The sequence below is a fragment of the Salmo salar genome, chromosome ssa29 (genome assembly GCF_905237065.1).
Source record: "Salmo salar chromosome ssa29, Ssal_v3.1, whole genome shotgun sequence".
Taxonomy (NCBI): domain Eukaryota; kingdom Metazoa; phylum Chordata; class Actinopteri; order Salmoniformes; family Salmonidae; genus Salmo; species Salmo salar.
This window is the reverse complement of record NC_059470.1, coordinates 26,626,342-26,649,698: the sequence shown is the minus strand read 5'-3', so window position 1 is coordinate 26,649,698 and position 23,357 is coordinate 26,626,342. Positions and strand designations below refer to the sequence as shown.

At 45.7% G+C, this 23,357-nt stretch overlaps 1 protein-coding gene across 1 annotated transcript in view; it reads left to right on the top strand.

Annotated features, from left to right (window-relative positions):
• LOC106590475 (coiled-coil domain-containing protein 191) overlaps window positions 1-23,357 on the top strand; it is a 36,841-nt gene that overhangs the window by 9,056 nt on the left and 4,428 nt on the right. The window contains exons 11-16 of the mRNA XM_014181545.2: window positions 5,060-5,360; window positions 7,246-7,337; window positions 10,169-10,251; window positions 10,460-10,561; window positions 12,829-12,972; window positions 21,320-21,472. Coding sequence (XP_014037020.1) covers window positions 5,060-5,360; window positions 7,246-7,337; window positions 10,169-10,251; window positions 10,460-10,561; window positions 12,829-12,972; window positions 21,320-21,472 — 875 coding nt within the window. The remainder of the gene's footprint in view (window positions 1-5,059; window positions 5,361-7,245; window positions 7,338-10,168; window positions 10,252-10,459; window positions 10,562-12,828; window positions 12,973-21,319; window positions 21,473-23,357) is intronic.

The following is a 23,357-nucleotide window of genomic DNA, read 5'->3' as shown; positions in this document are numbered from 1 at the left end:
AGAACTGTTTGCCCATAATGACCATCGTTATGTATGGAGAAAAAAGGGGGAGGCTTGCAACCCGAAGAACACCATCCCAACCGTGAAGCACGGGGATGGGAGCATCATGTTGTGGGGGTGCTTTGCTGCAGGAGGGACTGGTGCACTTCACAAAATAGATGGCATCATGAAGAAGGACTACCGACGTAATCTGCCTGAGGGTTTTTTTAAACTGGCTCTTCTGTTGCGACGTCCCCTGAATGCCCATCTGCTAGCAGCGGCCCGCTAGCTAGAGCATATCGGACTGTTAGCTGAAGAGGCCCGTCGGACAAATTCTTTGGCCACTATACCTATTTTGCCAATTGGCCTGGACCCTCTTACCACACATAGCCCTGCTGATCCTTCACAACTGGTCTGCCGACGTAACAGCACGAGGGGGCTACAACAGACTTGTTCCGCCGCGACGTCCCTCTAAGGCCCTTCTGCTAACTTGCTATCCCCGGCCTGCTAGCTGTCTGAATCGCCGTGTCTCCAGCCTGCCGAGCTACTCACTGGACCCCTACGATCACTCGGCTACGTATGCCTCTCCCTAATGTCAAAATGCCTTGTCCATTGCTGTTTTGGTTAGTGATTATTGCCTTATTTCACAGTAGAGCCTCTAGCCCTGCTCAATATGCCTTAGCTAACCCTTTAGTTACACCTCACAAACATGCGGTGACCTCACCTGGTTTAAATGATGTTTCTAGAGGCAATATCTCTCTCATTGTCACTCAATGCATAGGTTTACCTCCATTGTATTCACATCCTACCATACCTTTGTCTGTACATTATGCCTTGAATCTATTCTACCGTGCCCAGAAACATGCTCCTTTTACTCTCTGTTCCAAACGTACTAGATGACCAGCTCTTATAGCCTTTAGCCGTACCCTTATCCTACTCCTCCTCTGTTCCTATGGTAATCCAGGCCCTGCAGTGCCTAGCTCCACTCCCATTCTCCAAGCGCTCTCATTTGTTGACTTCTGTAACCGTAAAAGCCTTGGTTTCATGCATGTTAACATTAGAAGCCTCCTCCCTAAGTTTGTTTTAAGCACTGCTTTAGCACACTCTGCCAACCCGGATGTCCTAGCCGTGTCTGAATCCTGGCTTAGGAAGACCACCAAAAACCCTGAAATTTCCATCCCTAACTATAACATTTTCCGACAAGATAGAACTGCCAAAGGGGGTGGAGTTAGCCTGCAGAGTTCTGACTTACTATCCAGGTCTGTGCCCAAACAATTTGAGCTTCTACATTTAAAAAATACACCTTTCCAGAAACAAGTCTCTCACCGTTGCAGCTTGCTATAGACCACCTTCTGCCCCCAGCTGTGCCCTGGACACCATATGTGAATTGATTGCCCCCCATCTATCTTCAGAGCTCGTGCTGTTAGGTGACCTAAACTGGGACATGCTTAACACCCCGGCCATCCTACAATCTAAGCTAGATGCCCTCAATCTCATACAAATTATCAATGAACCTACCAGGTACAATCCCAAATCCATAAACATGGGCACCCTCATAGATATCATCCTAACCAACCTGCCCTCCAAATACACCTCTGCTGTCTTCAACCAGCATCTCATTGATCACTGCCTGCATCCGTAATGGGTCTGCGGTCAAACGACCACCCCTCATTACTGTCAAACGCTCCCTAAAACACTTCAGCAAGCAGGCCTTTCTTATCGACCTGGCCCGGGTATCCTGGAAGGATATTGACCTCATTCTGTCAGTAGAGGATGTCTGGTTATTCTTTAAAAGTGCTTTCCTCACCAACTTAAATAAGCATGCCCCTTTCAAGAAATGTAGAACCAGGAACAGATATAGACCTTGGTTCACTCCAGACCTGACTGCCCTTGACCAGCACAAAAACATCCTGTGGCGTACTCCATTAGCATCGAATAGCCCCCGCAATATGCAACTTTTCAGGGAAGTTAGGAACCAATATACACAGGCAGTTTGGAAAGCAAAGGCTAGCTTTTTCAAACAGAAATTTGCATCCTGTAGAACAAACTCCACAAAGTTCTCGGCCACTGTAAAGTCCATGGAGAATAAGAGCACCTCCTCCCAGCTGCCCACTACACTGAGGCTAGGAAACACTGTCACCACTGATGAATCCGCGATAATTGAGAATTTCAAAAAGCATTTTTCTACGGCTGGCCATGCTTTCCACCTGGCTACCCCTACCCCGGTCAACAGCCCTGCACCCCCCATAGCAACTTGCTCAAGCCTCCCCCATTTCTCCTTCACCCAAATCCAGATAGCTGATGTTCTGAAAGAGCTGCAAAATCTAGACCCCTACAAATCAGCCGGGCTAGACAATCTGGACCCTCTCTTTCTAAAATTATCCGCTGAAATTGTTGCAACCCCTATTACTAGCCTGTTCAACCTCTCTTTCGTATCGTCTGAGATCCCCAAAAATTGGAAATCGTCCGTGGTCATCCCCCTCTTCAAAGGGGGAGACACTCTAGACCCAAACTGCTACAGACCTATATCTATCCTACTCTGCCTTTCTAAGGTCTTCGAAAGCCAAGTTAACAAACAGATCACAGACCATTTCGAATCCCACCGTACCTTCCCCGATATGCAATCTGGATTCCGAGCTGGTCATGGGTGCACCTCAGACACGCTCAAGGTCCTAAACAATATCATAACCGCCATCGATAAGAGACAATACTGTGCAGCTGTATTCATCGACCTGGCCAAGGCTTTCGACTCTGTCAATCACCACATTCTTATCGGCAGACTCAACAGCCTTGGTTTCTCAAATGACTGCCTTGTCTGGTTCACCAACTACTTTTCAGACAGAGTTCAGTGTGTCAAATCGGAGGGCCTGTTGTCCGGACCTCTTGCAGTCAATGGGGGTGCCACAGGGTTCAATTTTCGGGCCGACTCTCTTCTCTGTATACATCAATGATGTCGCTCTTGCTGCTGGTGATTCTCTGATCCACCTCTATGCAGACGACACCATTCTGTATACTTCTGGCCCTTCTTTGGACACTGTGTTAACTAACCTCCAGATGAGCTTCAATGCCATACAACTCTCCTTCCGTGGACTCCAGCTGCTCTTAAATGCAAGTAAAACTAAATGCATGCTCTTCAACCGATCGCTGCCCACACCTGCCCACCCGTCCAGCATCACTACTCTGGACGGTTCTGACTTAGAATATGTGGACAACTACAAATGCCTAGGTGTCTGGTTAGACTGTAAACTCTCCTTCCAGACTCACATTAAGCATCTCCAATCCAAAATTAAATCTAGAATCGGCTTCCTATTTCGTAACAACGCATCCTTCACTCATGCTGCCAAACATACCCTCGTAAAACTGACTATCCTAACGATCCTCGACTTCGGAAATGTAATTTACAAAATAGCCTCCAACACTCTACTCAGCAAATTCGATGCCGTCTATCACAGTGCCATCCGTTTTGTCACCAAAGCCCCATATACTACCCACCACTGCGACCTGTATGCTCTCGTCGGCTGGCCCTCGCTTCATATTCGTCGCCAAACCCACTGGCTCCAGGTCATCTATAAGTCTTTGCTAGGTAAAGCCCCGCCTTATCTCAGCTCACTGGTCACCACAGCAGCACCCACCCGTAGCACGCGCTCCAGCAAGTATATTTCACTGGTCACCCCCAAAGCCAATTCCTCCTTTGGCCGCCTTTCCTTACAGTTCTCTGCTGCCAATGACTGGAATGAACTGCAAAAATCAATGAAGCTGGAAACTCATATCTCCCTCACTAACTTTAAGCACCAGCTGTCAGAGCAGCTCACAGATCACTGCACCTGTACATAGCCCATCTGTAAATTGCCCATCCAACTACCTCATCCCCATACTGTTATTTATTTTGCTCCTTTGCACCCCAGTATCTCTACTTGCACACTCATCTTCTGCACATCTATCACTTCAGTGTTTAATTGCTATTTTGTAATTATTTCGCCACTATGGCCTATTTATTGCCTTCCCTCCCTTATCCTACCTCATTTGCACAATGTATATAGACTTTTTCTATTGTATTATTGACTGTATGTTTGTTTATTCCATGTGTAACTCTGTGTTGTTGTTTGTGTCACACTGCTTTGCTTTATCTTGGCCAGGTCGCAGTTGTAAATGAGAACTTGTTCTCAACTAGCCTACCTGGTTAAATAAAGGTCAAATAAAAAAAGGAAAATTATGTGGATATATTGAAGCAACATATCAAGACATCAGTCAGGAAGTTAAAGCTTGGTCGCAAATGGGTCTTCCAAATGGACAATGACCCCAAGCATACTTCCAAAGTTGTGGCAAAATGGCTTAAGGACAACAAAGTCAAGGTATTGGAGTGGCCATCACAAAGCCGTGACCTCAATCCTATAGAAAATGTATGGGCAGAACTGAAAAAGCGTGTGTGAGCAAGGAGGCCTACAAACCTAACTCAGTTACACCAGCTCTGTCAGGAGGAATGGGCAAAAATTCACCCAACTTATTGTGGGAAGCTTGTGGAAGGCTACCCAAAACATTTGACCCAAGTTAAACAATTTAAAGGCAATTGAGTGTATTTAAACTTCTGACCCACTAGAATGTGATGAAATAAATAAAAGCTGAATTAAATCATTCTCTCTACTATTATTCTGACATTTCACATTCTTAAAATAAAGTGGTGATCCTAACTGACCTAAGACAGTGAATTTTTACTAGGATTAAATGTCAGGAATTGTGAAAAACTGAGTTTAAATGTATTTGGCTAAGGTGTATGTAAACTTCCAACTTCAACTGTATATCTTAGTTAAGGGCAACTTGTCTATCCTCTAGTGCTATCAAGCAGCGGTTGGAACCAAAACGATTTTTCAATCATTTGTTCTGAACAGAACCACTATTTTTTAGTTCCGTTCCAGTGTTCTGACCAAGGTAGTTAAAATATATATTGGTGAAAAGGGGAAACTTTAAATATATATATATATATATATAATATATATATCAGTGATTAGATTTCTACTTCCACAAATGGTTAAAAATGTGCATCATTTCACAATGGATGATAAAGTTATATTCTATTCAATAGGCGAGCTGAGGCGAGCACGGCAGAGGGGCGAGGTGGGCGATGGGGACGGCAGTGTAGGTGCTGCCCCCCGGTCTCATAGAGCAGCGGGGTGTGGGGGACGGTTCGAGCATCGCCATGCCAGCCAGCAGCGGACCATTGCAGAGCAGAGGATGCTCCTCAGGGAGCAACAGAAGCAGATCGCACGCCTGCAGGAGGAGCAAAGCATGATGGGACTGAGGCAGGAGGCCCAGACAGCCACCCAGATCGCTGTCCCAGCATCCCCAAGGCCCAGAGGGATGACCTCTGACCCCAAAGAACCCAGGTTGGTCCCTCTTCACATTACCATGGGAACCCAGGTGAGGAGAAGAGGCACACAGGTTGCCAATGTGGGGTGTGTCTGACCTTAGCCCGTCGTTATAGGGCCGGGTAGGGCCTGTTTTTCCATCAATAACTAGGGTACAGGTAGGGCTCGAGTATCACTAAATTGATCACTAACATTTTGAAGCTGAGCTATTTGCTCCTGCTTGTCTTATCTGACTAAGATCATAACATGGTGTCACAAGTGCTTCAACCTCGTCAAATATAAGACAGGAGAGATTATTTCACAAAGTTTAGTGTGACGAAAAGTAGCTTACAGCCACTGCTCTCTCATGTCTCATCATTGAGGAGAGCAGCCCAAGCGGAGCCGTTGCTATGGATATTCACCCACTCAGAGCCACCATGAGCAGAGTGGAGCAGCGTGCAGGGAGTGAGTGACAGAGCAAGCAGCGTGCAGGGAGTGAGTGACAGACAGAGCGGAGCAGCTAATGGATTTAGTTATAAAGTTATTTCTGATTTTTGGCAGGACCGGGCTTTACATTTGGCAGAAGCAATCTGGCCTGGGTAGAATAGGGCCTGAATGTCGCGGGCCTGGGTAGGTTAGGGCCTGAATGTCGCGGGCCTGGGTAGGTTAGGGCCTGAATGTCGCGGGCCTGGGTAGGTTAGGGCCTGAATGTCGCGGGCCTGGGTAGGTTAGGGCCTGAATGTCGCGGGCCTGGGTAGGTTAGGGCCTGAATGTCGCGGGCCTGGGTAGGTTAGGGCTTGAATGTCGCGGGCCTGGGTAGGTTAGGGCCTGAATGTCACGGGCCTGGGTAGGTTAGGGCCTGAATGTCGCGGGCCTGGGTAGGTTAGGGCCTGAATGTCGCGGGCCTGGGTAGGTTAGGGCCTGAATGTCGCGGGCCTGGGTAGGTTAGGGCCTGAATGTCGCGGGCCTGGGTAGGTTAGGGCCTGAATGTCGCGGGCCTGGGTAGGTTAGGGCCTGAATGTCACGGGCCTGGGTAGGGCTCGGGCTTAAAAGCCAATCGATACCAATGCGGGACTGACTAGAAATGACAGTTTCGCTTGGACGGAATGACGTGTTAAAAGTGGCTGATTTCCGTCATAGGTCATAGGACCCAAGGGGATCAGCAGCACTCGCATTGGTAGATCAACATTTAGTATGCAGCAAACATGAATTGGTACGAAAGCTCATGACTTGTGGACACTCCTCCGCTACTTGTAGGCAGCTAAGTGTTCTCGTTTTGAAGGCTGTATAAGGCTTTTACATCGTGCTCACGTCTGAAGACGAGACATTATCCTGGTGTAGGCTTGGGTAGTAGTGATTTATATTATACTACCGAACACTCAAGTGTAGGAGTATGAAACATTTAGTTACACATGGAACTCGTTTGCGGTAATTCTCTCATGAATTAAGTCATCAGCAGAGGATACGCAGAGGATTCATTTTATTAAAACAACACACCACTTCCCCTTGAGAATAAAACTCAGGCTAATTAGAGATTTACTAAGGTAATAAACGTGATGCTCTATGGTAAACGTGATTTACTATGGTAATAAACGTGATTTACTATGGTAATAAACATGATTTACTATGGTAATAAACGTGTTCTGCCCCCTGCATATTACTCCAGGCGTGAGAACATGTCTGCTGAAGGGTTCACTAATTAAAAGTTAATTGACTGATAAGAACACGATGTCCTCCTCACTACCATTCAGATAAAACAGGAGATACCCTCTTCTTGTACCCTCCCTGCAAACAAAAACAAGTCCTTAGAATGCCCCCTGTGTGCAGGGCTGGTTGGGTCAGTCTGGTAAATTGGGAATAGAGTAGATCGATATTAGAGAGTGAATATTTAATGTGTGTTTCTGGGTGATGTTCTGTGTTTCAGGGCTGGAAGAGTCGCTCGGGGGAACGATGGCCGTTCCCCGGCCTCCAGGAAACCAGCTGTCCGTCAGCCATGTCGTCATCCCACCGTCATGGGTCAGTCAGCACATTCACCTCCATGTTAAACTCTGAGTAGAGCTAAACTACACACACACACACATCGCTTCCATATGGTTGATCACACAATGGTCTGACTATGTTGTCGTGGAGAATAATAGGAAAGAGGATAAAATGTATTTCATGTCCGTGAGTCGGATGTATAGTGCCGTAGCTGTATAGAGCTGTAGCTAGCGTACATGGAGGAATAAAGAGTCTCTTTTACTCTCGTTGCCTGAAGTTTCCTATACATAGGAATAGAAGGGCTGTGGCGAGAGCAGTGGCAAGGCCTGTAGATACTCTCTCTCACACACGCTCTGTCAAACACACATTCTCCTTTGGAACAACACACCACAGAAATGTACAGTGCATTCGGAAAGTATTCAAACCCCTTGACTTTTCCCACATTTTATTACGTTTCAGCCTTATTCTAAAATTGATTAAATTGTTTTTTTCCCCCTCACCTCTTCACACAATACCCCATAATGAAAACGCAAAAACAGGTTTAGACATTTTAGCAAATTTCTTAAAAATTGTAACAGCAGTCTTCAAGAATGGACCAAGGCGCAGCGGGAATGTGGATACTCATAGTTTCTTTAATAAACTTAAGTAAAGCATCCACAGGCAAAAACAATAAATAATACTCACGACGACAGGAACAGTCTTGAAGGCACACAAAACGCAATGCAAGAACAACTACCCACAACCCCAAAGAAAAACACACTACTATATAGGACTCCCAATCAAAGGCAACTCAACACACCTGCCTTCAATTGGGAGTCCAATCACCCACACAACATTAAACACACACAAACCCCCTGCCACATCTTGACCAAAACTAACACAATTACGCCCTCTGCTGGTCAGGACGTGACAGTAATAAAAAACTGTACCAGTCAAAAGTTTGGACACATACTCATTCCAGGGTTTTTCTTAATTTTTTACTATTTTCTACATTATAGAATAATAGTGACATCATCAAAACTGAAATAACACACATGAAATCATGTAGTAAACAAATCTAAATATATTTTACATTTGAGATTCTTCAAAGTAGCCACCCTTTGCCTTGATCACAGCTTTGTATTCCTGGCATTCTCTCAACCAGCTTCACCTGGAATGCTTTTCCAACAGTCTTGGAGGATCTAAAATATGAAATATATTTTGGTTACTACATGATTCCATGTGTTATTTCATAGTTGATGTCTTCACCATTATTCTACAATGTAGGAAAAACCCTTGAATGAGTAGGTGTGTCCAAACCTTTGACTGATACTATAAGTATTCAGACCCTTTACTCAGTACTTTGTTGAAGCACCTTTGGCAGCAATTTCAGTCTCGAGTCTTATTTGGTATGATGCTATAAAGCTTGGCACACCTGTATTTGGGGAGTTTCTCCATTCTTCTCTGCAGATCCTTTCAAGCTCTGTCAGGTTGGACGGGGACTGTCACTGCTCAGCTATTTTCAGGTCTCTCCAGAGATATTCGATCGGGTTCAATTCTGGGCTCTGGCTGGGCCACACAAGGACATTCAGAGACTTGTCCCGAAACCACTCCTGCGTTGTCTTGGCTGTGTGCTTAGGGTTGTTGTCCTGTTGGAAGGTGAATCTACGCCCCAGTCTGAGGTCCTGAGCGCTCTGAAGCAGGTTTTCATCAAGGATCTCTCTGTACTTTCTCTCTGTATCTTTCCCTCGATCTTGACTAGTCTTCCAGTCTCTGCTGCTGAAAACATCCCCACAGTATGATGCTGCCACTGTAGGCATGGTGCCAGGTTTCCAGACGTGATGCTTGTCATTTAGGCCAAATATATAAATCTTGGTTTCATCAGACCAGAGAATCTTGTTTCTCATCGTCTGAGAGTCTTTAGGTGCCTTTTGGCAAACTCCAAGTGGGCTGTCATGTGCTTTTTACTGAGGAGTGGCTTCCGTCTGGCCACTCTACAATAAAGGCCTGATTGGTGGAGTGCTGCAGAAATAGTTGTCATTCTGGACGGTTCTCCCATCTCCACAGAGGAACTCTGTTAGGTCTGTCAGAGTGACCATCGGGTTCTTGCTCACCTCCCTGACCGAGGCCCTTCTCCCCTGATTGCTCAGTTTGGCCGGGCGGCAAAAACTTCTTCCATTTAAGAATGAAGGAGGCCGGTGTGTTCTTGGGGACCTTCAATGCTGTAGAAATATTTTGGTACCCTTCTACAGATCTGTGCCTCGACACAATCCTGTCTCTGAGCTCTACGGACAATTCCTTCGACCTCATGGCTTGTTTTTTTCTCTGACATGCACTGTCAACTGTGGGGCCTTATATAGACAGGTGTGTACCTTTCCAATTAATTTAATTTACCACAGGTGGACTCCAATTAATTTGTGGAAACATCGCAAGGATGATCAATGGAAACAGGATGCACCTGAGCTCAATTTCAAGTCTCATAGCAAAGGGTCTGAATACTTATGTAAATAAGGTATGTTTTTTATTTTTAATACATTTGCAGACATTTCTAAAAACTTGTTTTTGCTTTGTCATTATGGGGTACTATGTGTAGGTTGATGAGGGAAAAAATAATTTAATAAGGTGTAACAAAATGTGGAAAAAGTCATGGGGTCTGAATACTTTCCGAATGCACTGTATGTACATTATTAGAAAAAAAGTGCTATCTAGAACCAAAAAGGATTCTTCGGATGTCCCCATAGGAGAACCCTTTGAAGAACCCCTTTTGGTTTCAGGTAGGACCCTTTCCAAAGAGGGTTTTACAGTATATGGACCCCAAAATAGTTCTACCTGGAACCAAAAAGGTTCTCCTATTGGTCTCTCTCTCTCTCTCTCTCTCCCCTTCTCAGCCATGGAGGAACGTGCTCATCAGCGAGTGGAGCGCAGGAGGGAGGTGGAGGAGCTGAAGAGAAAGAAGGAGGAGGAGAGGCTGGTGAGAAATGTTTAGGCCAGTGGGGGATATGGAATAGTTTGGTGTTGTTCAGATAGGTCTTTAGAGGCTGGGAATTAGAGAGGCTATTGAAAGTTATTGAGGACAATTAAACTGCTTGCAGGGGAGTGTGTGCGCGGTCCACTGGAGAGTTTGGGGAAGTGTGATATGTAATGCTTCCTAGCACACTTAAACTTTCTTCTTTTCTCAGGCCCAGCTGAAAACAGCAGTGAAGGAGAGGCAGAGGGAGGAGGAGGATGAGAAACGTAGAGCAAGGGAAAGGAGGAGGGAGGAGAAGAGACAAGAGAGAGAGGTGACGCAATGTTTACAGTGGAACTGTGCTGGGGACAACTTTCAAGTTGAAAGGCGTATTTGAAAAAAAGCTTCCACTTCACTGAGAGTGTATTTAGTTCTTTAGATCCTAGATCAGCACACCTACTCTGTGACGCTTGATACATACGGACCCAGATATTATTTCTTGCCATCACAGGGACAGTACAGAAACACATACTGAACAAAAATATAAATGCAAAATCTAAAGGGTTGGTCCCATGTTTCATGAGCTGAAATAAAAAGGTCCCAAAAAGCTTTTCTCTAAAATGTTGTGCACAAATGTGTTTACATCACTGTTAGTGAGCATTTCTCCTTTGCCAAGATAATCCATCCACCTGACAGGTGTGGCATATCAAGAAGCTGATTAAACAACATGATCATTACACAGGTGCACCTTGTGCTGGGGACAATAAAAGGCCACTCTAAAATGTGCAGTTTTGTCACACAACACAATGCCACAGATGTCTCAAGTTTGGAGGGAGTGTGCAATTGGCATGCTGACTACAGGAATGTCCACCAGAGCTGTTGCCAGATAATTGAATGTTAATTTCTTTACCATAAGCTGCCTCCAACATCGTTTTAGAGAATTTGGCAGTACGTCCAAAACGGCCTCACAACCACCGACCACGTGTAACCACGCCAGCCCAGGACCTCCAGATCCAGCTTCTTCACCTGCGGGATCGTATGGGACCAGCCGCCCAGACAGCTGATGAATCTGAGGAGAATTTCTGTCTGTAATAAAACCCTTTTGTGGGGAAAAAACTCATTCTGATTGGCTGGGCATAGGCTCCCCAATGGGTGGGTCTGGTTTACCTAGTCATGTGATATCCAAAGATTAGGGCCTAATGAATTGATTTCAATTGACTGATTTCCTCAGTAAAATCATAGAAATTGTGCATTTTATATTTTTGTTCAGTATATATACACATAGATGTCATTAACACCCATGCAATAAATAATAATCATAATATACCGTTAAACGTCTGTCCCTTTTAATAGCCGGGCAACGGCACACATTTGAGCACATAAACACCGGGTCTAAATTATAAAAAATATATATATTTTAAATTAATTGTTTACGAGGATACCATGAATTGTTTGAGGTTTAATGTTTGATTTGTTATATTAAATCATTTAGCAATGACTCGATAATTTTTAAATCCTCAGTTTTTAAATCGCCAGTAAGAAACTGCTAGCCATTGGCTGCTAACAGCTGAGAATTACCAGCAAACCTGCAAGCACAAAAACAGTCAAACTTTGGGAGTACAGACCCACAGAAGTTGTCCGATCGCCCTCTAGTGGTGAAAGTAATAATGGTCAAATGCACAGTCAGATGAGGATAATTATTCTGTCATGGAAAAGTACATTTTTTTCCTGAAACAAAGCCATACTAACACAAAAGAAATGTAACAGTAACCACATTTCCATCCACAGTTTTTATGCAAGTTATAACGTATAAAACAAATCTAAAAATCACAACAGCTCTGATGAAACAGGAAGTTTCAGTACAATGTTGTAAATGCAGACAGAAAGATGGTGAGATCTATGTGTTGGTAAAATTCATTATGCGAGAAATGGCGGTGGGAACGCCTTAATGCGCAAATATTGAGTCACACGATGATGTGGTGTGTGGTCCTCCCACTACGACTCTGGAAACCAAACAGTTTATTAGGCTACAGATTAAATCAATTAAAATGCTGAAAGTGCATGGTGAAGAGCTTGATGTGCTTTTCATTCTGGTGACATGATGATCTATGCTTGACTGCTGTTTGACTAATAGAAAGCCATAATAATCTCATGGTGTAGACTAGACAACCCTCACAGCCTACCTGCACTGTATCTGTGAGCTGTTGGCTAGAGCGCAGGTGCCAAGACCAGAGTAGGCACATTTACTATTTAACACAGTTTTTGTGACAAAACAATCGCTAGAGTTGAAAATGCGATGGAAACACAATGAACATTCCATTTTTATTCTCTTAGATCTGTAGTGATGTTTTGATGGTAGCTGTTCAAAGCAATGATGCAATGGTTGGTCAATACTGTGTGTGATAATGTTGGCCTTACATCCCACTGACAAAGCTTGGTGGTCAGATCTAACTGGACATTTAGAAGCTCTTGAAAATGTGGTTCCTAGCTCTGATACTAGCAGCTTAATCACAAACATAAAACAGAGCCATGTGTGCATAAAGCAGCTACACAGTAAGTACCTGTGTGTGTGTGTGTGTGTGTGTGTGTGTGCGTATTCAGAGGGAGCAGGAGAACCAGTGCAGGTTGGAGCGAGAGCAGCAGCTCCAGACCCAGGCCCAGCAACACTACCACAGAACTCTTTTACTACGGCGAGGCCTGGAGCCATGGAAACGCCTAGTCGCCCAGAGCCAAGCCAACATTCAGGTAATCACTGGCGCTGTCGGCCTCGACCAATCAACTGGCCCCATGCAGGGTCTGCACAGAGAGACTCAACACACACACACTCTCCCCTAGAGTCACATAGCTCAGGACAGCCAATCAAACACAGCAGACACCATATTGTATTCGCTTATGGGAGCCCATCGTATCCAATGATGACTTCCATTTCAGAGTTAACAGTGAATTCTTTGGTGGCTGTAGAGTCCAATCTGAGATCCACAAACTTTATTACAGGTGGGGCATGTGCAGTCTGTGTTGGCGGGGACAGGCATGGTAGTAGGTCTCAGTCTGTATGTCTCAGTCTGTGTTGGCAGGGACAGGCATGGTAGTAGGTCTCAGTCTATGTCTCAGTCTGTGTTGGCGGGGACAGGCATGGCTGTATGTCTCAGTCTGTGTTGGCGGGGGCAGGCATGGCTGTATGTCTCAGTCTGTGTTGGCGGGGACAGGCATGGCTGTATGTCTCAGTCTGTGTTGGCGAGGGCAGGCATAGCTGTATATCTCAGTCTGTATGTCTCAGTCTGTGTTGGCGAGGGCAGGCAGCTGTTTTTGCTGTCTCCTTGTGCTCCTCTCCTCCTCTGTACACAGCTCTGTCAGAGCTGCCGCCAGGTGGAACGGTTGACAGCAGCATCCTCTAGGTCTGTGGGTTTGATGTTGCACATCTTCAGCAACGTTTTCAGCTGGTCCTTGTAGCGTTTCATCTGCAGACCGCCGGCCAAGATGTAGCTGGCCCCCCCTACAGACCACCGGCCAAGATGTAGCTGGCCCCCCCTACAGACCTGTTCCACTGGATATTATAAGGTGAATGCACCAATTTGTAAGTCGCTCTGGATAAGAGCGTCTGCTAAATGACTTAAATGTAAATGTACAGACCGCCGGCCAAGATGTAGCTGGCCCCCCCTACAGACCGCCGGCCAAGATGTAGCTGGCCCCACCTACAGACCGCCGGCCAAGATATAGCTGGCCCCCCTACAGACCGCCGGCCAAGATGTAGCTGGCCCCCCCTACAGACCGCCGGCCAAGATGTAGCTGGCCCCCCTACAGACCGCTAGCCAAGATGTAGCTGGCCCCCCCTACAGACCGCCGGCCAAGATGTAGCTGGCCCCCCCTACAGACCGAGATAATGCTGGCCTACAGACCGCCAGCCAAGATGTAGCTGGCCCCCCCTACAGACCGAGATATAGCTGGCCTACAGACCGCCAGCCAAGATGTAGCTGGACATACAGGATCTTCCGCAGCAAGCGCTCCTGAGACATTCTAATGACATGCCCAAGCCAGCGCAGTTGGAGTTGGGGGACCATGGTCTCTATACTCTTACAGTTGGTGTTGGGGGACCATGGTCTCTATACTCTTACAGTTGGTGATGGGGGACCATGGTCTCTATACTCTTACAGTTGGTGTTGGGGGACCATGGTCTCTATACTCTTACAGTTGGTGATGGGGGACCATGGTCTCTATACTCTTACAGTTGGTGTTGGGGGACCATGGTCTCCATACTCTTACAGTTGGTGTTGGGGGACCATGGTCTCTATACTCTTACAGTTGGTGTTGGGGGACCATGGTCTCCATACTCTTACAGTTGGTGTTGGGGGACCATGGTCTCTATACTCTTACAGTTGGTGTTGGGGGACCATGGTCTCTATACTCTTACAGTTGGTGATGGGGGACCATGGTCTCTATACTCTTACAGTTGGTGTTGGGGGACCATGGTCTCCATACTCTTACAGTTGGTGTTGGGGGACCATGGTCTCCATACTCTTACAGTTGGTGTTGGGGGACCATGGTCTCCATACTCTTACAGTTGGTGATGGGGGACCATGGTCTCTATACTCTTACAGTTGGTGATGGGTGACCATGGTCTCTATACTCTTACAGTTGGTGTTGGGGGACCATGGTCTCCATACTCTTACAGTTGGTGTTGGGGGACCATGGTCTCTATACTCTTACAGTTGGTGTTGGGGGACCATGGTCTCTATACTCTTACAGTTGGTGTTGGGGGACCATGGCCTCCATACTCTTACAGTTGGTGATGGGGGACCATGGCCTCCATACTCTTGCTGTTGGTCTTAGCAAGTATTTCTGTATGGGGGACACGGTTGCGCCAGGTGATTCCCAGGATGCGCTGCCTGCATCCTATTTCTGGAATCCCTGGCGCCTATAGGGTCAGGCCTGTAGGTGACCCAGGCTTCACAGCTGTAAAGAAGTGTGCTGATGCTTGATGACAGCAACTTTGGTGTGGAGATCCTGTTTTGGAAGACCCTGCATCTTTTTTTTTTTACACAAGTCAGTTAAGAACAAATTCTTATTTTCAATGATGGCCTAGGAACAGTGGGGTAACTGCCTTGTTCAGGGGCAGAACGACAGATTTTTACCTTGTCAGCTCGGGGATTCAATCTTGCAACCTTTCGGTTACTAGTCCAACGCTCTAACCACGAGGCTACCTGCCGCCCCTGCATCTGAGTTTCACGAAAGGCAGCGTAGGCTGGCTTGATCCCATTTTGAATTTCAGTGTCGATGCTGCAGTCATCCGAGAGGACGGGACTATTGCCAGTGATCTGTGTTCAATGGTGGCTGGAGGGCTGGATCTCCACTGGCAGACCACCTCTGTCTTGGTGGTGTTGCTAGACAGTCTCATCCTGCTATAGACCATCACAGCCGCTACAAGGATGGACTGATGGATTTCCGGAGAGTGGGCCACAGGCAGTCATCAGCATACTGCAGCTCAAGAATCCGATCCGTCGAGATCTTGATGGTTGCTTGAAGCCTCCTGATGTTGAAAAGGTTTCCATCCAGCCTGAAGTCGACTTTAACCCCGCTGCTGTCCTCAAGCTCCTTGTAGAGAAGCTGGGTGACACATAGGAGGAAGATGTTAAAGAGTACATGTGCCAGCACGCACCCCTGCCACACATCAATGCGTGCTCCAAAGGGCACTGACTCCCGCCCTCCTACAGCCACCCGAGCCATCATCCCACCATGGAACTGGCAAAGGATGTTGACAAATGTGTCTGGACAGTCAAAATCTGAGTAGAATGTCACATAGTAGTTCCCTGCTCAGTGTCGAGGGCCTTGGAGGTGGACAAAGGACATGAAAAGCTCCTGATGTTGTTCACGGCACTTCTCCTGGAGTTGCCGTGCCGACCGTGCTCCTGTTCTTTCTGAAGCTGCATTGTGACTCTGGCAGCAGATCCTCTGTGATGTTGTTCACCAGCCTGTGAAGCATCACCTTGCCCAGGACCTTGCCGGCAACAGCCAGAAGGGATATACCCGGGCTGTTGCCACAGATGGACTTGTCACCTTTGTTCTTATAAATGGTGACACAACGTTGGCATCCTGCCACTGTTGGGGGACAATCTCCCGGTCCCAAACCTCAGTGATGTACTGGTGGAGCGTTCTTGTTTAGAAGTAGCCTCCCTTCTTACTTATTTCCCTCATTAAAATGCAAATCATTTTATAACATTTTTGACATGCGTTTTTCTGGATTTTTTTGTTGTTATTCTGTCTCTCACTGTTCAAATAAACCTACCATTAAAATTATAGACGGATCATTTCTTTGTCAGTGGGCAAACGTACAAAATCAGCAGGGGATCAAATACTTTTTCCCCTCACTGTACCTCTGTAGCCAATGGAGTGGGCTGCTGCCTGATAGAACACTGAGCTGACAGCTGCCCACTTCTGGTCCATGGGGTCCTCTGAGCTCAGAAGAGGCTCAGCTTCCATCAGCCTTTCAGCTCAGAAGAGGCTCAGCCTCCCTCAGCCTTTCAGCTCAGAAGAGGCTCGGCCTCCCTCAGCCTTTCAGCTCAGAAGAGGCTCAGCCTCCCGCAGCCTTTCAGCGAGAGAGCGATGGAACTCGTCCATTACTGCAGATTCCTCAAGCCGGGTACAGTGCAGATGCCTCTTACTGCAGGTGTTGTGGGGGGGACGTATTATCAGTGCCATACGGTGATCTGTCCAGCATTCTGCACCCCTCATGGTACGTGTCAGCAGGACGTCATTAGTGTCAGAACGTCTCACTATGACATAGTCAATCAGGTGCCAGTGTTTGGAGCGTGGGTGCATCCATGATGCTTTGTATTTGTTCTTCTGCTGGAACAAGGTGTTAGGGATGATGAGATCATGCTCGGCACATAGTTAGCTAGTCTCATGCTGTTCTTATTGACCTGGCCAACACCATGCCTACCCAGCACTCCATGTCCTGTTGTTCTGTCCCACCCTAGCATTGAAGTCACCCAGCAGAAAGGTCTTGTCATTCCTGGGGATGCGCTGAAGGGCCTCGTCTGGTGACAGTTTTGATGTATTCACAGCTGCACTCAAATACACACGTATTCACAGCTGCACTCAAATACACACACAGACATAGAAGACTATTTCCCTAAACAACTACAGGTTTTAAAGGTGTGATTCAGATACCAACAAACCCTCACATAATTCCCAATGGAAATATGGAGCACACACACACAATAACAAAATCTTAAACCAAATACACATACACCCTAATCCCAGACATCACGCTCAGAGCTGGAATTGTGTTTACAGTATGATGCCGCTATGAGCACCTGCTTGACTACCTGTTTGTGAGAACCAGCAGGACAAATTGAAATGGCAGAGTGAGGGGTACGGGAAGAGAGAGAGAGGCCAGAGGAGAGGGGTACGGGAAGAGAGAGAGAGGCCAGAGGAGAGGGGTACGGGAAGAGAGAGAGAGGCCAGAGGAGAGGGGTACGGGAAGAGAGAGAGAGAACAGAGGAGAGGGGTACAGGAAGAGAGAGAGGCCAGAGGAGAGGGGTACAGGAAGAGAGTGAGGCTAAAAGAGGGGTACAGGAAGAGAGAGGCTAGAAGAGAGGGGTACAGGAAGAGAGAGGCTAGAAGAGAGGGGTACAGGAAGAGAGAGGCTAGAAGAGTGAGATGATGGGGTTGGAGGAGAGGAATGATTGATGGGTAAGTGACATGAAGATGGATGGTATAACATCTCAGCTGTACAGGAGGTTGGTGGCACCTTAATTGGGGAGGTCAGGCTCGTGGTAATAGCTGGAGCGGAATAGGTGGAATGGTATTAAACACATAGTTTACATGTTGTCATGACGTGGCCCTCTTTGGGTTTTCTATGTACCATCCCCCTACCTCCCCCTACTCAGGCCCTGTGAGAGAGGTCGTAAATTCCTAAGAAAATGTCCCGCCTCATGGACACAGTATACAGACAGAGTGTTTTCATAGAGAGACAAAGGAATTCTTCCACCTCACAGGACTGGAGAACCGAACGACATTTATGTTCTGGAGAAGGTATAAAAGATCGGTGAAGAATCCAGCTACGAACTGGTCCGTTTGGTACAATTTTGTGAAACTCATGAGAGACAATACGGCCACATTACCATGGCTCTGTTTATATAATAGCCTCAGTTGTGAGACTTATATCTAATGGTTGTATACAATGAATGAATAAGGATGGAACTGTTTGTGAAATTGTGTAAATGTGATTTTGGACTGTTTAATGAAGGAAACTCAAATTCCCTTTGGAGTCTTAACTAAGTCCTTGGCACGCCCCCAGGGACACAGACAGGACCTGGCGTCATGAGACAGCCTTTTCTATGTTCCGAATATAACCCCACCCAGATTTTCTATCACGAGACCAGCTTACCTCGAGAAGAGAGGGCCAAAGTTTGACCATGCATTCCTCGTTCTGAACTTTAACCATACCACGTGGTTAAACTCTTAGACTTTTGATACCGACAGAATAATAACAAGTCTTTGATATTAATTACTAGTCTGCAGCTAGGAATTCGGGATCATTGAACGCGAAGACCGACGAAACATCCGTCCTATAACGACATGAATGGATGTCACTCTGAACTATCCATCCTAACCACGAGAGAGAGAGAGCGCGGAAAACTCTCCAACAGAACCGAACTTTTCAACAAAGATCCCGACGACACACTGAGCGTAAATATATATATTGATTGCAATTGTTCCCGAATGAGTGAGCGTTCATGTGCAAAGGATTAGCATTTCAATTGTTAATATTTATCAACTCTGTAGTGTCTTCTCCGCTGCCCCCACCCCCCTTTTGTCTAACAAGCCGCCATGCCGGTTTAACCCACTAGGGCACATTCTCCTATCATTTCCTTGTAACCATATCTGTTTGTTATGCATTTCTGTGAATTATTTAGTTGGTAAATAAATGATTTTATGACAATTGATGTATGGATGACTCATAGTGAAGACTGGGTTCGTGCAGATAAGCAACAATTTACGACATTTAGAATGAGACTGACGTGAGGTAAACGAATACGTCATTAATCAGGGGACTCATAGATCAGATATTATAATATCTGAAAGTTATATTAGGAAAATTATAACTTTGTAATCTGAATATTTTCCTTGGTGCCCCGACCTCCTAGTTAATTACAGTTACACGATTAACCTGTTAAGGACACCCCTAGCCAACAGCCAATGGCATCGCACGGCGCGAAATACAAAACCAACTAAAATACCACAATTCAATTTTCTCAAACAATCAACTATTTTACACCATTTTAAAAACAAGACTCTCGTTAATCTAACCACATTGTCCGATTTCAAAAAGGCTTTACAGCGAAAGCAAAACATTAGATTATGTCAGGAGAGTACTCTGCCAAAAATAATCACACAGCCATTTTCAAAGCAAGCATATATGTCACAAAAACCCAAACCACAGCTAAATGCAGCACTAACCTTTGATGATCTTCATCAGATGACACTCCTAGGACATTATGTTATACAATACATGCATGTTTTGTTCAATCAAGTTCATATTTATATCAAAAAACAGCTTTTTACATTAGCATGTGATGTTCAGAACTAGCATACCCACCGCAAACTTCCGGTGAATTTACTAAATTACTCACGATAAACGTTTACAAAAAACTAATTATTTTAAGAATTATAGATACAGAACTCCTTTATGCAATCGCGGTGTCAGATTTAAAAATAGCTTTTCGGCGAAAGCACATTTTGCAATATTCTGAGTAGATAGCTCGGCCATCACAGGCTAGCTAATTTGACACCCACCAAGTTTGGCCCTCACCAAATTCAGATTTACTATAAGAAAAATTGGATTACCTTTGCTGTTCTTCGTCAGAATGCACTCCCAGGACTTCTACTTCAACAACAAATGTTGTTTTGGTTCGAAATAATCCATAGTTATATTGAAATAGCTCCGTTTTGTTTGTGCGTTGAGGTCACTATCCGAAGGGTGACGCGCGGGCGCATTTCGTGACAAAAAAATTCTAAATATTCCATTACCGTACTTCGAAGCATGTCAAACGCTGTTTAAAATCCATTTTTATGCTATTTTTCTCGTAAAATAGCGATAATATTCCAACTGGGCGACGTTGTATTCATTCAAAGACTTAAAGAACAAAATGGAGTAGTCTCGTGGACGCGCATCTCCAGTGTCACTGTCCCCAGGCAGGCCAGTAACAAACAGAGCTGCTGTACTTAGCCCAGAGACTGCAGAGCTCTCATTCCACTTTCTGGCACCTTCTGAGAGCCAATGGAAGCCTTAGAAAATGTCACGTTACAGCACAGATGCTGTATTTTCGATAGAGAGGCTACAGAAGGACAATAAATTGTCAGACAGGGCACTTCCTGTATGGAATCTTCTCAGGTTTTGGCCTGCCATATGAGTTCTGTTATACTCACAGACACCATTCAAACAGTTTTAGAAACTTTAGAGTGTTTTCTATCCAAATCTACTAATTATATGCATATTCTAGTTTCTGGGCAGGAGTAGTAACCAGATTAAATCGGGTACGTTTTTTATCCGGCCATGAAAATACTGCCCCCTATACCAAACAGGTTAATCAGTTTAATCACGTAATAATAATTACAGAGAGTTATTTGATAAACATGTCTTCCGTTTTAATGATGCCAAAGACACAACAATGTGTTTGATGCCATTCCATTTGCTCCGTTCTGGCCATTATTATGAAATGTCCTCCCCTCAGCAGAATCCTGTGCTCAGCAACATGTTCAGTTCCAATTTACTGCACACAACCTTGAGCAGCTGAACAACTCGTTCAATATCCCATGTTCTATTCTGCTACTGGTTTACCTGGACTCCCAACAACTTACCTCGATTCCCAACAACTCTATTCTCTTTTATTTACCAGTGGTTGAAGTCCTATCTTCTTTAAAGACCATGAGTTTGAAATAAATGTCACATTGTACTGTCAATTTCTCAATACATGTTCACCATGTCAGCCTCAATGGCGTGCAGGTTCCTTATCCTTTTGTACCATGCCATTATTTGTTACCTGTGAATAGGTGTGCATGCATACACAGTGTTATTTTCATTCCCTTCCAGCTGGCCAGGGCTCATCACAAGCAGTCTCTCCTGAGACGGTGCACGCTGTCCTGGCAGCTGGTAGCAGGCGAGTCCCTGGCTCAGAAATGGGCCTCTGCCGACCAACTGCATCAACACATCCTGCTACGGAAGAGCCTGGGCAACTGGAAAAGGGTGAGTGTATGAACACCATATACACACACACACCATTTAGCAGACGCGCTTATCCAGAGCGACTTACAGTGAGTGCATTCATCTTAAGTAGCTAGGTCGGAAAACCACATTTCAGTCATAGTAAGTAAATGTTTCCTCAATAACGTAGCTGTCAAAGTCAGAACTATTAAGGGGAAGAGAGTCAAGTGTGTTAGATTACAGACGTTTCTTGGGTGGGTTTTCAGGGGGGTGCAGTGGGATTATTTAAGATACTCTTTGAGGTAGGGTTTCAGATGTTTTATGAAGATGGGCAGGAACTCTGCTGTCCTAACTTCAGTGGGAAGCTGGTTCTACTATTGGGGTGCCAGGAGAGAGAAGAGCTTGGACTGCGCTGAGCGGGAGCTGCCCTCCCGTAGGGGTGGGAGGGCCAAGAGACCTGATGTGGCAGAACGGAGTACTCGGGTTGTGGTGTAGGGTTTGAGTAGAGCCTGAAGGTAGGGGGGGGCAGGTCCTCTTGCTGTTCCGTAGGTAAGCACCATGGTCTTGTCGTGTATGCGAGCTTCAACTGGAAGCCAGTGGAGTGTGCGGAGGAGCGGGGTGACATGAGAGAACTTGGGAAGGTTGAACACCAGGTGTGCTGCAGCGTTTTGCATGGGTTTGATGGCACAAGTGGGGAGCCCAGCCAACAGCGAGTTGCAGTAGTCCAGATGGTAGATGACAAGTGCCTGGATTAGGACCGGCGCCGCTTCCTGTGTGACGTAGGGTCGTACTCTACGGATGTTGTAGAGCATGAACCTGTAGGAGTGAGTCACTGCTTTGATGTTTGCAGAGAACAACAGGGTGTTGTCTAGGGTCACGCCAAGGTTCTTTGCACTCTGGGAGGGGGACACCGTGGAGTTGTCAACCGTGATGCGAGAGGTCTTGGAGTAGGCATGCCTTCCCCGGGAGGAAGAGCAGCTCCGTCGAGGTTGAGTTTGAGGTGATGAGCCTCCATCCATGCTGAGATATCTGCCAGGCACGCAGAGATGCATGTCAGAAGCAAGGTGGGAAATGAACACCCACCAAATGCGGGTAGAGTTTGTCATTGGTGGGTAAGAATGTCTACTTCACCAGCCATTTTGGCAGGTGGTTACAGAGAATTTGGGAACGTTTTTTTTTCAATCCAAAGCCCACATGTAGAAGTTGGTCCAATTGACCTGAAAGGCTACTAAAAAGTGTGACTTTTATATTCACACGCTAGGTTGTTCAATGTTAGTTTGAGTCTGTGGCAACTGTCTGCTGCTAGAAAGACGTCGCAGTCTGAGATTTTTTCATCACAGACAGACAAGTGGCCAAGTTACCACGGTAATGGCCCATCCCTTAAGGTGGCAGCTGAACATTTCTCACCTAATGATGGTCTTGATTGAGCATAGATCACTCCAAAAAACATTTATTCATGACCTTTGAGTTATTTCTTATCATTAAAACAATAATACTTGAATTGTTCTCCTAGATTTATTTGTGAGCTTCTACATGTGTACTTAGGGGCACATCATGTACTCGTTGTAAAAAATGTCAGCGTAGAGTCCTGAACTACAATAATAAGCTGTATCACTCAGCAATTTGTGGCAGGGCAGGCACTTTGTTGATTCTTGATGTTCAGTTGTAGAACTTTATGTTTTCACTATTGAATGATTTATTTTAACATACGTTGGTTAAAAGATGCAGGTCACAAAAATGTAATTAAGCAATACCCCATTACTTCTTACTAGTAATATATATTTTTTTTGAAACATTGGCTGGTTGACCAAAAAGTTAATTTTAGAGAAGTAGAAAAGTAATTGAGTGTCATCCGCATAACATTGATAGGAGATACAATGTGAGGATATGATGTAGCCTAGTGACTTGGTGTAGAGAGAAGAGGGTC